A 14167-nucleotide genomic window follows, 5' to 3' on the forward strand; every position below is an offset into this window, starting at 1 on the left:
TTTTGGTGTTTTTCAGAGTCAGTAGAAAGGCCTCTTTAGTGTCCTAAGTTTTCATAACTGTGACCTTAATTGCCTACCGTCTGTAAGCTGTTAGTCTTTACGATCATTCCACTGGTGCATGTTCATTAATTGTTTATGGTTCATTGAAGAAGCATGGGAAACAGTGTTTAAACCCTTTACAATGAAGATCTGTGAAGTTATTTTGATTTTTACGAATTATCTTTGACAGACAGGGTCCTGAAAAAGGGATGTTACTTTTTTTGCTGAGTTTAGTAGTAGTCATGTCTCCTTTGAGAGTCTACACATTCTGGGTGATGTGAAGCATGCTCATCTCACTGGGTTCTTCTCTGGCGAGCTCTCATTGGCTATTGCTCATTGTCGTTGCACATCTCACTACAAAAGCATTGAAGATTTTGTGCTGATAAAATCAAAAAGTTTCAAGATATTGGGATGTCGGGCACTGCTCAAAGTCGAGATTGATAGACCTCGGATTGCGTCTCTAACCTGCTCACACTAAACGAGCGTATGTGTGTCCCCCCCTGAGTAGGCATCAGCATGGGGGTTTTGTCTCTGATCTCAAAAATGTGTCTGGACCAGCAAAATCGGGGATGAAATTGTGTAGTGTGCACCCAGCTTTAGAGAATTTGGGAGTCGTAACCAACTTCAGTGGGGAAATGCTCACCTTCGATGTCCACTGGCACTCTGGAGAAGTGTGCTCTTCACAGATGAATCCCGGTTTCAACTGTACCGGGCAGGTGGCAGACAGTGTGTATGGCGTCGTGTGGGCGAACAGTTTACTGATGTCAACGTTGTGAACAGAGTGCCCCGTGGTGGCGGTGAGGTTATCGTATGGGCAGGCATAAGCTACGGACAACAAACACAATTGCAATTTATCGATGGCAATTTGAATGCACAGAGATGCAGTGCATTCAAAGTATTCAGACCCTTCATATTTTGTTACTTAAAAAAATAAATTCCCTCATCAATCCCCATAATGACAACACAAAAACAGGTTTTTAAGAATGTTGGCAAATATATTAATACTTTTAAAATAAAAACTGATATCGTATTTAACGGAAGTATTCAGACCCTTCACTCAGTACTTTGTTGAAGCACCTTTGGCAGCGATTACAGCCTCGAGTCGTCTTGGGTATGACTCTACAAGCTTGGCACACCTGTATTTGGGTAGTTTCTCCCATTCTTCTCTGCAGATTGGATGGGTAGTGATGCTGCACAGCTATTTTCAGGTCTCTCGAGATGTCGGGTCAAGTCCGGGCTTTGGCGGGCAACTCAAGGTCATTCGGAGACTTGTCCTGAAGCCACTCGTGTTGTCTTGGCTGTGTGCTTAGGGTCGTTGTCCTGTTGGAAGGTGAACCTTCCCCACAGTCTAAGGTCGCTCTGGAGCTAGTTTCATCAAGGATCTCTCTGTACTTTGCTCCATTCACCTTTCCCTTGATCCTGACTAGTCTCTCAGTCCCCGCTGCTGAAAACCATTCCCACAGCATGATGCTGCAACCACCATTCTTCACCGTTGGAATAGTGCCAGGTTTCCTCCAGACGTGGTGCTTGGCATTCAGGTCAAAGAGTTCGATCTTGGTTTCATCAGACCAGAGAATCTTGTTTCTCATGGTCAGAGTCTGTGTCTTTTGGCAAACTCCAAGCGGACATTCATGTACCCTTTACTGGGGAGTGTACCCTTTACTCTGGCCACTCTACCATACAGGCCTGATTGTTGTAGTCCTGCAGAGATGGTTGTCCTTCTGGAAGGTTCTCCCATCTCCGCAGAGAAACTCTGGTGCTCTGTCCGTGACCATCGGTTTCTTGGTTTTTGCACTGATATACACGGTCAACTGTGGAACCTTATTGGTTTAAGGCACTGCATTGCAGTGTTGAGGCATCACTACAGCCTGGGTTTCAATCCCGTGACCGGAAGTCCCATAGGGCTTACAATTGGCCCAGCGTCGTCCGGGATATGGGAGGGTTTGGCCGGGTGGCTTTCCTTGTTTCATCGAGCTCTAGCAACTCCTTGTGGCGGGCCAGGCGCCTGTAAGCTGACTTGGGTCGTCAGTTGAACGATGTTTCCTCCGACAAGTTGGTGCAGCTAGCTTCTGGGTTAAGAGCAGGTGGCGCGGCTTGGCAGGTCATGTTTCGGAGGACACCTCTCCCAAGCCCATTGGGGAGTTGCAGCGATGACACGATCGCAATTGGATATCACGAAAAAGGGGGTAAAATTACCATCAAAAAACAATAAAATAAACTGTGGGACCTTTTATATAGACTGGTGTGTCTTTCCAAATCATGTCCAATCAATTGGATTTACCACAGATGGACTCCAATCAAGTTGTAGAAACATCTCAAGGATGATCAATGGAAACATTGAAACAGTTTTTGCTTTATCATCATGGGGTAGATTGAGACATATTTTTTTAAATCCATTTTAGAATAAAGCATGATGTAACCAAATGTTGAAAAAGTGAAGTCTGAGTACTTTCCGAATGCACTGTACCGTGACTAGATCCTGAGGACAATTGTCATTGCCATTCATCCATCACCTCATGTTTTGCAAGGATCTGTACACAATTCCTTGAAGCTAGAAATGGCCCAGTTCTTCCATGGCCTGCAGACATGACATCAATTGAACATATTTGGGATGCTCTGGATCGACGTGTACGACAATATTCCCGCCAATATTCAGCAATTTAACACAGCCGGTAGAGTGGAACCATATTCCAAAGATCACAAACCGCCTGTTGAACTCAATGTGAAGATGTCACACTGCATGAGGCAAATGGTGGTCACACCAGATACGGACTGGTTTTCTGATCCACGTCCCTCCCTCTTTTTTTTTTTAAGGTCTGTGACCAACATTCATATGTTTTCCCAGTCATGTGAAATCCATAGATTAGGACCTAATTAATGTGTTTCAATTGACATAGTTCTTTATATAAACTGTTACTCAGTAAAATCGTTGCATGTTGCGTTTTTATTCTTTTATTCAGTGTATAATTATCACAATCGGCCCATATAAGCAGAATTTAAATCATTTCATATTTGTTTCTCTCTCCTTTCTCCAGCCCCCCTCTAAGAACAGGAGAGAGAGATCAGAGCTGAAACCAGACTACTTTGACCCTGGTTCTATCATGGACGAGTCTGTAAGTAACTCTCTCCTCTTATACTCAACCATTATTACTCTATAGTAATACTCTTCCTTGTACTTACACAGCGCTCTAAATTAAACATTTTCATTTGGTTGTACTAGTGCTCTCAACTTAAAATTAGGAGCACCGGAAAATAAGAGGTTTATTATTTTATTGGGGCGGCAGGTAGACCTGGTGGTTAGAGCGTTGGACTAGTAACCAAAAGGTTGTCAGCTCGGGGATTCGATCTTGCAAGGTAAAACTCTGTCGTTCTGCCCCTGAACAAGGCAGTTAACCCACCGTTCCTAGGCCGTCATTGAAAATAAGAATGTGTTCTTAACTGACTTGCCTAGTTAAATAAAGGTTTATAAAATTAAAAAAAAAAGAGTTCTAGCTATGTTTTAAAGCACTTATTGTTCCCTAGAAACGAATAAGTAACGAGCACTGCGCCTCTGTGCTGAGTCACCACTACGCTTGTGGCCATACCACCTTAAACACGCCTGTTCAGGGTGGGCCTGGTTAATACGGAGACGGGAGACGGCCAGGAAATACCACATCAAATTGTATTTGTCACATGCACCGAAAACAACAGGTGCTGACCGTACAGTGAAAAGCTTACCTACAAACCAATCAACTAAAATAAACTAATATGTAACATTGTAATGACATTTAGTTTATTATAAAAGATAAGATGATATGAATACACGTCATTGAAATGACAAAGTCATTTAGTAGATCATTAGGTTTCTATATTGTGTAAAATCATCATTTTCCTATTGAGATGCATCACATTGACAATTCTAGCTGCCACCCAGTGTCTGTCTGCCAGCTGTAAATCATTGCGTGTGTAGGCTGGCGGGTAGGAGTGTTGGTCCAGTAGCCGAAAGGTTACTCGATCGAATCTCCAAGCTGACAAGGTAAAAATGTGTTGTTCTACCCCTGAGCAAGGCAGTTAACCCACTGTTCCCCTGAGCGAGGCAGTTAACCCACTGTTCCCCTGAGCGAGGCAGTTAACCCACTGTTCCCCTGAGCGAGGCAGTTAACCCACTGTTCCCCGGGCGCTGAAGACCTGGATGTCGATTTAAAGCAGCCTTACACACCTCTCTCATTCAGGGGTTGGTTTAAATGCGGAAGACCCATTTCAGATAAATGTGTTCATTTCTCCATAGCAAGCTGCTCTGTCCGCACTGCGTGATTGGTGAAGTAATTTAATGTCTCACTAAATGTAAAAAATAAATAAATAAATAATGTATTTCAGAAAGGATCAATATAAACCGTTACTTATTTTTTGGTTTTGAAACTGATTCAAAACTTGATTTTGCTGGTCAGAGCAGTGGAATGTAACGAAAATAATTATGGTTCTGTTCAGAACTGAATGATTGGAAAATAATTTAGGTTCCGACCTCTGAGTTTTATTGTAATATTAGCGTCGGAAGCCCAGGCTTTACACAATCTGAGGCAGCAGGAAGCTGAGCGGTTAAGAACCTTTGGGCCGGTAACCAAATGATTGCTGCTTCGAAAATACGAGCCGGGCGCTGATGATGTGGACGTAGATTAAGACGGCCCCCGCACCTCTCTGATTCAGAGGTGTTGGGTTAAATGTGGACGTTGATTAAGACGGCCCCCGCACCTCTCTGATTCAGAGGTGTTGGGTTAAATGTGGACGTTGATTAAAACGGCCCCCGCACCTCTCTGATTCAGAGGTGTTGGGTTAAATGTGGACTTTGATTAAGACGGCCCCCGCACCTCTCTGATTCAGAGGTGTTGGGTTAAATGTGGACGTTGATTAAAACGGCCCCCGCACCTCTCTGATTCAGAGGTGTTGGGTTAAATGTGGACGTTGATTAAGACGGCCCCCGCACCTCTCTGATTCAGAGGTGTTGGGTTAAATGTGGACTTTGATTAAGACGGCCCCCGCACCTCTCTGATTCAGAGGTGTTGGGTTAAATGTGGAAGATCATTTGGTTGAATACATTCCTTTGGATCTGTTTCTGTTGCAAAGCCTGGGGACGTTCTCCTCCAGGAAGAAGATACAAAGGGGTGGAGCACAGCGGTCTAGTGATGCAACAAGCTAGCATGCATAACGTACAAACTAACTCCTCATAGGCTACTGAACCTTTGTCCAACACAGGAGGAAAACAAAAAGCTAGATCAAGGCAAATGCCTCTCTTTAGGGGAAACATCATTTTCCTCTGAATGCTTCATTTCTACTCCGAGTAGCTTCGACTGCCAGGGCCTACGTTAAAACACCATTCAATACTGACGTTCTCCAGACTTCCAATAGTCGAGATGAGATCTGGGCGGTTGGTTTAGCCTCACTATAGTAATACGTAAGACCCACATGTTGTTGCTAAGTGCTTTTACAGATGTGTAATTATCACTTTTGTCTCTGCAGGTCCTTGGAGTGTCCATGTTTTAAACTGGTATTTGTAGACGAAGAGGAGAGGCATTTTGTATTTATGGAGAAGTTAAGATGTGGATCGGAAGTCTTCTCTGATTTATCCTCCATGGTCTAACTAACACACACACATACACACACACACACACATACACACACAGTGTTGCTTGCTCAGAGGGAACTGAATGAAAACAAAATGCTTTTATAATCCTTGGGTAAGCTTTTCCCCTTTGTTAGTTTCAAACCTAAAGGAATCCTCCACATTTAGTCTGAAGAATGTTCCATTATTCTAGAATGTTTTATTTTTCTTCCAAATGGAGATGGAATGAGATTTTTAAATGTCTTCTAACCCTGTCTCTATGCTAGTATAGTGAGTAACCCGGTGTGGTCTAGTAATTTATAAACAGGTTGTTATTAGGAAAGGTAACTAGCTAGCTGTGCTGTAGTAGTAGTGGATGATGGTCTTTATGCTTTTTTTTCAGTTTTCCTTTCCTCCATGTTGGACTGTCAGAATCTGTTGGTTCTGTGGTTGTGATGACGACTGCTGGTGGTTCAGTTGGTGACCTGTTGACTAGATCAGCTGTAAGAGTCATGGATGTAGCAACACACATCCAACCGTTGGCCCAAGTAAAGGACACAACCGTTTTCCAAGAGCAGATTCCTTCATACGAAACACGTAGAAATAACGCCACGCTGTTGTAAACGCTTCAGTGTAGTTTGTTGCAACGTTCGTCACATCCAGATGTGTGGGTACTGTTTCCATTCTGTGGTGGTTGGATACTGTCTTACTGAGGATCCCAGTAGTTGCTGTGAAGAGGCCCAGGATGCATCTCAAAAGTAGTGCACTATATAGGGAATAGGGTGCCATTTGGTATGCAGACAAAAGTGTTTAACAAGGAACTAGGCTGTCACACAAGTCCTGAAGCTTACCCAAAGATTTGCACCCTTCTACCTATCTGTGGAGTTTTCTCTCTCAATGGACAGCGAGGTGATTTTCTCTCTGGTAGTGCCACCGCTGTGCTGACTCCGAGACAAGCAAGCAGCACGCTAATACACAGAAAATACATTTCTCCATCTCCAGAAAATCCAGCATATTTAGTGTTGAAATAGCTATCTCTAAATTTTAAATAAAGTTATATATGAATCGGTGCTGATTTTATAACTGTGCTTTTTTTTTGTTTTATTAAAATGTTCGACCTACAGTTAATGTTTCAGAAATGTGTAAGTGAAACTGTTTAAAATGAAAAGCATGGGTAGTCAGGTGTCGAAAGATTTTTAAATTTGTATTTTTTTTTCTTTCTTAACGTCTTGGGGTTTCTACCGTTTTTCCTACGTGTAAATTAGTTTGGATGAGACTCATTATGAGAAAATAGATCTGGCTTGTGAAATTTCAGCTTTAAGATTCTCAACATCCATGAGTAATAATAATGTCCTGTTGCGAAACTCCACAATATAAAACTGTGTAACGAACTAAAAACCAGTCATCATTATAATCCTATAGAAAAGTTGATTGTTTTCATCCCAAATGGTACCCTATTCCCTAGTGCCCTCACCAGGCCCTATATTCCCTATGGGCCCTGGTCAAAAGTAGTGCACTATATAGGGAATAAGGTGCCATTTGGGACACTTTTCAACAGTAGCAGCACTCTGGCAGCTAGACAAAGCTTAAATGTGACATGAACTATTATGTCGTCCATAAGTTTTAATTAAATGTTTTGTCTACTGAGGTAAATCTATCTACTTTGTAATCATTCCATGCCTGAGCCTTAAACATGCTATAGTGGAAGGAAATCAACTGCCCTGTCCAGAAACGGACCCTAGCCCCATAGAAATAGTATTACTAGAATGAAATTGATATTGTCTAAGGGGCGCTTTTTCCCCATTCTATTCATTCTATGCCTATATACCAAGACTCTCCAAGGCACCTGTGTTTATCTGATAGGAATGGGTAAGGTATAAGCAATTTGGCTGCATCCCAACTAGTCTATCAGAGGTAAATGGTGAAGCTACTATCATTGCTTATACCCATCAAATTACTATAGTTCTACACTAGCACCTAGGGGTTAGGCTTGAGGTAGCCCCGGAAAGATTATGTAGATGAGATTTGGTTGGGCCTCGTGACACTAGGGGTGCTTGGGATTGTTTCTGGAAAGGGCCTACATTTGTTTTCTCTTCACAACTTTCTTCCATGTCAGAGGAAGCCATGAAAGGTGATTATTGGTGTTTATGACGACAGAGAACATTCGAGATGGTCCAGATGTGATGTCGATGAAGTAGATACAAACAGCCTGTGTGTTTTACCTAATTATTATTTTATGTAAGTAAATATTTTGGAGTAAAAATGACTGTGGCTTTTGTTTTGTCACTTACTACCACTACATTGGTATTGTCCTTTATTTGAACCTTCCTGTATATAAAACAAACATCAAGCTTTATTTTCATTTGTTTTTCCTTTTTGGCCATTTGTGTGTTTTAATCTTTTCACATGCGTGCGTACACACACACACACACACACACTCTTCCGTGGTATTGTTTGTTCCTCATGCTATTGTCACACAGTCAGATTTTTACTTGTCTGGAGACAGTCACTTTTGGATTAAAAGTAAACCAACTCGACATGAGTGCTGTGATTTTTATTTCATCAGTTCGCATTGTTTGAAATGAAACCATTTTTAGTTTATTTTACCACAGCTACTCCTTGCCACAAGGGGGTGATGTTTTCTCAGAAATGAAAGAACATATTCCCTACTCTACTGGCCAGGGCCCCATGCACTATATAGGCACATAAATCCCAGACACAAACATGTTTGGGTTTTCTTGTTGCATATCAAGTGTCAGAGTAGCCTTTGAAGCACAGGCTTCTCACGTTCTGTTTTTCTCATGAGTCAAGAAGACGGCGTTTGGAAGGGTGGTCCTGTTACGACACTTTGTGTCAGAGCTGCTTTGCCTTTAAGATAACGGCTTTATACACTTACTGTTAATGGGTTGAGCAGCGTGTGTAGTGTATATGTTGAGTGCGTTGCCACTGTTAAGACTATCGATTCAACAATAGAAAATCAAAGTCCAACTTCCATCCCACTTCTGATATTCTAACTGGTGTATCATTCCATGTCACTCCCATCTTCTTTATACATTGTTTATTTTCTACCTACTGTTACAAGTTATGCAGCGCACAGCTCCCCCATGCTGGTAGCAATCAGTTTGTCTCTCTAGAGGAGGAGGAGGGAGAGATGGAGTCCATGGCTGTTATAGGAGATTATGGCAGTAGATGAAAGACTGGAGACTTCTATGTTAAACACAGCGCTAAAGAGAACCTCCAGTCAATGGCTGTTCATCAGAGTAGTGCAGGGAACGAGGGAAGGGTTTCATTCACTACGGCTGCTGCCTGTGATCTGGTGAATGGTGCAGAGAAGGAAAGAGGTGAAGAGATGAGCGGAATAGAGGGATGTGAAGGGAAGGGTTTCATTCAATACGCTACTTGTCTGAAAGATCTGGAGAGGTCTATCCCCTCATCTGACTTCTCTCTCGTCATCGCTCCTTTCAGAATGACAAATAATTTGATAAATTTGATTTCCATTGATAATTTTTGTGTGATTTTGTTGTCAGCACATTCAACTAAGTAATGAAAAAAGTATTTAATAACAATATTTCATTCATTCAGATCTAGGATGTGTTATTTTAGTGTTCCCTTTATTTTTTTTGAGCAGTGTATATACTGTACCCTATATCATCTACTTCATCTTTATGTAATAAATGTATCACTAGCCACTGGGGGGGGTTCAATGTAATAGTCCGGTGGCCGTTTGATGAATTGTTCAGCAGTCTTTTTGCTTGGGGGTAGACTCTGTTAAGAAGCCCTTTGGTCCTAGACTTGGCACTCCGGTACCGCTTGCCGTGTGGTAGCAGAGAAAACAGTCTATGGCTTGGGTGACTGGAGTCTCTGACAATTTTATGTGCTTTCCCCTGACACCGCCTATTATATAGGTCCTGGATGGCATGAGTCTTGGCCCCTGTGATGTACTGAGCCATACACACTACCCTCTGTAGTGCCTTACAGTCAGATGCCAAGCAGTTGCCAAACCATGCGGTGATGCAACTGGTCAGGATGCTCTCGATGGTGCAGCTGTAGAAACTTTTGAGTTTCTGGGAACCCATAGCAAATCTTTTCAGTCTCCCGAGGGGGGAAAGGTTTTGTCGTGCCCTCTTTACAACTGTATTGTTGTGTTTGGACCATGATAGTTTGTTGTTGGTGTGGACACAAAGGAACTTGACGGTCTCGATCCGCTCCACTACAGCTCCGTTGATGTTAATGGGGGCCTGTTCGGCCCGCCTTTTCCGGTAGTCCACTATTAGCTCCTTTGTCTTGCACCACACTGCCCCGTATCTGACCTCCCTATAGGCTGTCTCATCGTTGTCGGTGATCAGGCTTACCACTGTTGTGTCGTCAGCAAACTTAATGATGGTGTTGGAGTCGTGTTTGGCTACGCAGTAGTGGGAGAATAGGGAGCACAGGAGGGGACTAAGTCCACACCCCTGAGGGGCCCCAGTATTGAGGATCAGCATGGCAGATGTGTAGTTGCCTACCCTTACCACCCGGGGTTGGACCGTTAGGAAGTCCATGAACGAGTTGCAGAGGGAGGTGTTCAGTCCCAGGGTCCTTAGCTTAGTTATGAGCTTCGTGGGCACTATGGTGTTGAACGCTGAGCTATAGTCAATGAACGGCATTCTCACGTAGGTGTTCCTTTTGTCCAGGTGGGAAAGGGCGATGTGGAGTGCGATTGAGATTGCGTCATCTGTGGATCTGTTGGGGCGGTATGCAAATTGGAGTGGGTCTAGGGTATCCGGGAGGATGCTGTTGATGTAAGCCATGACCAGCCTTTCAAAGCACTTCATGGCTACCAGCGTGAGTGCTACGGGGAGGTAATCATTTAGGCAGGTTACCATCACTTCCTTGGGCACAGGGTCTATGGTGGTCTGCTTGAAACATGTAGGTATTACAGACTTGGTCGGGGAGAGCTTGAAAATGTTAGTGAAGACACTTGCCAGTTGGTCCGCAGATGCTTTGAGTACACGTCCTGGTAATCCATCTGGACCGCGGCTTTGTGAATGTTGACCTGTTTAAAGGTCTTGCTCACATCGGCTACCGAGAGCGTTATCACACAGTCATCCAGAACAGCTGGTGCTCTCATTCACGCTTCATTGTTGCTTGCCTCGAAGTGAGCATAAAAGGCATTTAGCTCGTCTGGTAGGCTCGCGTCACTGGGCAGCTCGCATCTGGGTTTCCCTTTGTAGTCTGTAATAGTTTTCAAGCCCTGCCACATCCGACGAGTGTCAGAGCTGGTGTAGTAGGATTCAATCTTAATCCTGTATTGACGCTTTGCTTGTTTGATGGTTTGTCGATTAGTGTCCTTGAAACCTTGAAAACGTCAGCTCTAGCCTTTAGCTTGATGCGGATGTTGCATGTAATCCATGGCTTCTGGTTGGGATATGTACGTACGGTCACTGTGGGGATGACGTCATCGATGCACTTATTGATGAAGCCGATGACTGAGGTGGTATACTCCTCAATGCCATTGGATGAATCCTGGAACATATTCCAGTCTGTGCTAGCAAAACAGTCCTGTAGCATAGCATCCTCGTCATCTGACCACTTCGTTATTGAGCGAGTCACTGGTGCTCCTGCTTTAGTTTTAGCTTGTAAGCAAGAATCAGGAGAATAGAATTATGGTCAGGTTTGCCAAATAGTGGGCGGTGGAGAGCTTTGTACGCATCTCTGTGTGTGGAGTAAAGGTGGTATAGAGTTTTTTTTTTTCCCTCTGGTTGCATGTGACATGCTGGTAAATATTTGCTAAAACTGATTTTAGTAATGCAGGCAAAAAGTCCTCGCCTGCTAGGCATGCCACTTCTGGATGAGCATTTTCTTGTTTGCCTATGGCCTGATACAGCTAGTTGAGTGCGGCCTTAGTGCCAGCATCTGTTTGGGGTGGTAAATAGACTGCTACGAATAACAGATGAGAACTCTCTTGGTAGGTAGTGTGGTCTACAACTTATCATAAGGTACTCTACCTCAGAAGAGCAATGCCTCGAGACTTCTTTAATATTAGACATCACGCACCAGCTGTTATTGACAAAAAGACACACACACCCAACCCTTCTCTTACCAGAGGCAGCATCTCTGTTCTGCTGGTGCATGGAAAATCCTGCCAGCTCTATATTATCTGTGTCGTCGTTCAGCTACGACTCGGTGAAACATAAGATGTTACAGTTCTTAAGGTCCAGTTGGTAGGATAATCGTAATCGTAGGTCAGCAATTTTATTTTCCAATGATTGCATGTTAGCAAGTAGAAGGGAAGGCAATGGGAGTTTACCCGCTCGGCTACGGATTCTCAGAAGGGAGCCCGATCTGCGTCCTCTTTTTTTACTCTCCACACCTTTTCTTCACTCAAATGACGGGGATTTGGGCCTGTTCCCGGGAGAGCAATATATCCTTCTCGTCTGACTCGTTAAAGGAAAAAGCTTCTTCCAGTTCGTGGTGAGTAATCGCTGTTCTGATGTCCAGAAGTTATTTTTGGTCATACGAGACAGTAGCAGCAACATTATGTACAAAATAAGTTACAAACAACGCAAAAAAATTAACAAAATAGCACAATTGGTCAGGAGCATGTAAAACATCAGCCATCCTCTTCAGCGCCATCTCATTGCCCTGCTCTAGTGTGTGTACGTCTAGATCTCTCACTCCCCTGTTCTAGAGTGTGTACGTCTAGATCTCTCACTCCCCTGCTGTAGTGTGTGTACGTCTAGATCTCTCACTCCCCTGCTGTAGTGTGTGTACGTCTAGATCTCTCACTCCCCTGCTCTGGTGTGTGTATGTCTAGATCTCTCACTCCCCTGCTCTGGTGTGTGTACGCCAATAATCTCCCTCACTGCCCTGTTCTGGTGTGTGTACATATAGAATCTCTCACTACCCTGCTGTAGTGTGTGTATGTCTAGAATCTCTCACTCCCCTGCTGTAGTGTGTGTCCGTCTATAATCGCTCTCACTGCCCTGCTCTGGTGTGTGTACGTCTATAATCTCTCTCACTGCCCTGCTCTGGTGTGTGTACGTCTAGAATCTCTCACTGCCCTGCTCTTGTGTGTGTACGTCTAGAATCTCTCTCACTGCCCTGCTCTGGTGTGTGTACGTCTAGAATCTCTCACTGCCCTGCTCTTGTGTGTGTACGTCTAGAATCTCTCTCACTGCCCTGCTCTTGTGTGTGTACGTCTAGAATCTCTCTCAATGCCCTGCTCTGGTGTGTGTACGTCTAGAATCTCTCACTGCCCTGCTCTGGTGTGTGGACGTCTAGAATCTCTCACTGCCCTGCTCTGGTGTGTGTACGTCTAGAATCTCTCACTGCCCTGCTCTGGTAGGTGTTGACAGGGTCAGGGCTGAGAGGTCAAATCTCAGCCTGACAGTCCCTCCAGCTGCAGAGGCCAGAGATATGGCTAATAATTACCCCTGATAACCTAAGGGAGCCCTCTCCATACCAAATGGCACCCTGTTCCCTATTTAGTGCAGTACTTTTGACCAAGGCCCATAGAAAATATATAGGGACTAGGGTGCCATTTGGGATGCAACCCTTCAGACCAGCAATCTGAAGCCACGCTGGGCAGTGGACTTTAACGGATGTTTGAACCTAAAGCAGGAGGTCTGAGAACTGGTCTAAGTAAGGGGTCAGTTAGACCTGCCCGACAGTTACTCCCATCGCTGTTCTATTCTGTTAATAATTGTTCAATGTGTATTGTTTTGTAATATCATCGATTAGAATTGGTTAGTGTCAAAACAAAGCCTTTAACATTTTGTCTGTAGGCTGCACCTCAAAGTGTTAAATCCATAGGATTCTAATTCCCTGGTTGAGTCATTAATGAAGTAATCAGTTGTAATCTCACTGGGGATGTCAGGGCAGAGATAAGAGCATATTCATTAACTAGTCTCCTCTGGCCTCACACAGACTGACTGGCAGACCGACAGGTGTGGAAAGTACCCTATAGAGTAATTTAATAACGATTTCAAAAAAAATGGAACAAGCAAAAAGACATAAATAAAACCTTTGTGGATCAGAGCAGACGTGGATGTTAAATCTAAGAATCAATGCATTTCTGTTCATTATAGAGAGAGGTGGTTTTGTGAAGTATGACGACAAGCAGGAAGAGGTCAGGGATTCCACGGCATGTCTGTTCTAACTATATTTGTTTGTTTTACAATTTGTTTGATAAAATCAATTTGCAGGCCAAAAAAAGGGGCATTTATTTCAAAACTGATACCCCAAATATAATTTACATACTGTCTATCTAGTTATATACGTAATTATAATTTACATAGACAGTATCTAGTTATATATGTCCATTATAATTTACATACGGTCTATCTAGTTTTAGATATTCAAGAGTGGACTGGAGTGTTTTTTTTTTAACCCAAATTGAGAATTTTCCACCAAACAAATCTGTCCAGGATTGAACGACGTAGTGACACCGGGTATAGACGCACAAAGCTATTCACCAAACTATACTCCAGGTAGACACGGCAGGCTATACCCCTGGTAGAGACACACCAAGCTATACCCCTGGTAGAGACACACCAAGCTATACACCTGGTA

At 43.5% G+C, this 14167-nt stretch overlaps 1 protein-coding gene across 1 annotated transcript in view; it reads left to right on the forward strand.

The window, feature by feature from the left end:
* The window catches only part of LOC135526680 (cohesin subunit SA-2-like), a 35185-nt gene extending 27034 nt beyond the window's left edge, over positions 1–8151 (forward strand). The window contains exons 31-32 of the mRNA XM_064955234.1: positions 3075–3152; positions 5533–8151. Coding sequence (XP_064811306.1) covers positions 3075–3152; positions 5533–5556 — 102 coding nt within the window. The 3' untranslated portion in view covers positions 5557–8151. The remainder of the gene's footprint in view (positions 1–3074; positions 3153–5532) is intronic.
* The last annotated feature ends 6016 nt before the right edge of the window (positions 8152–14167 follow it).

This window comes from Oncorhynchus masou, chromosome 32, assembly GCF_036934945.1.
Source record: "Oncorhynchus masou masou isolate Uvic2021 chromosome 32, UVic_Omas_1.1, whole genome shotgun sequence".
NCBI lineage: Eukaryota > Metazoa > Chordata > Actinopteri > Salmoniformes > Salmonidae > Oncorhynchus > Oncorhynchus masou.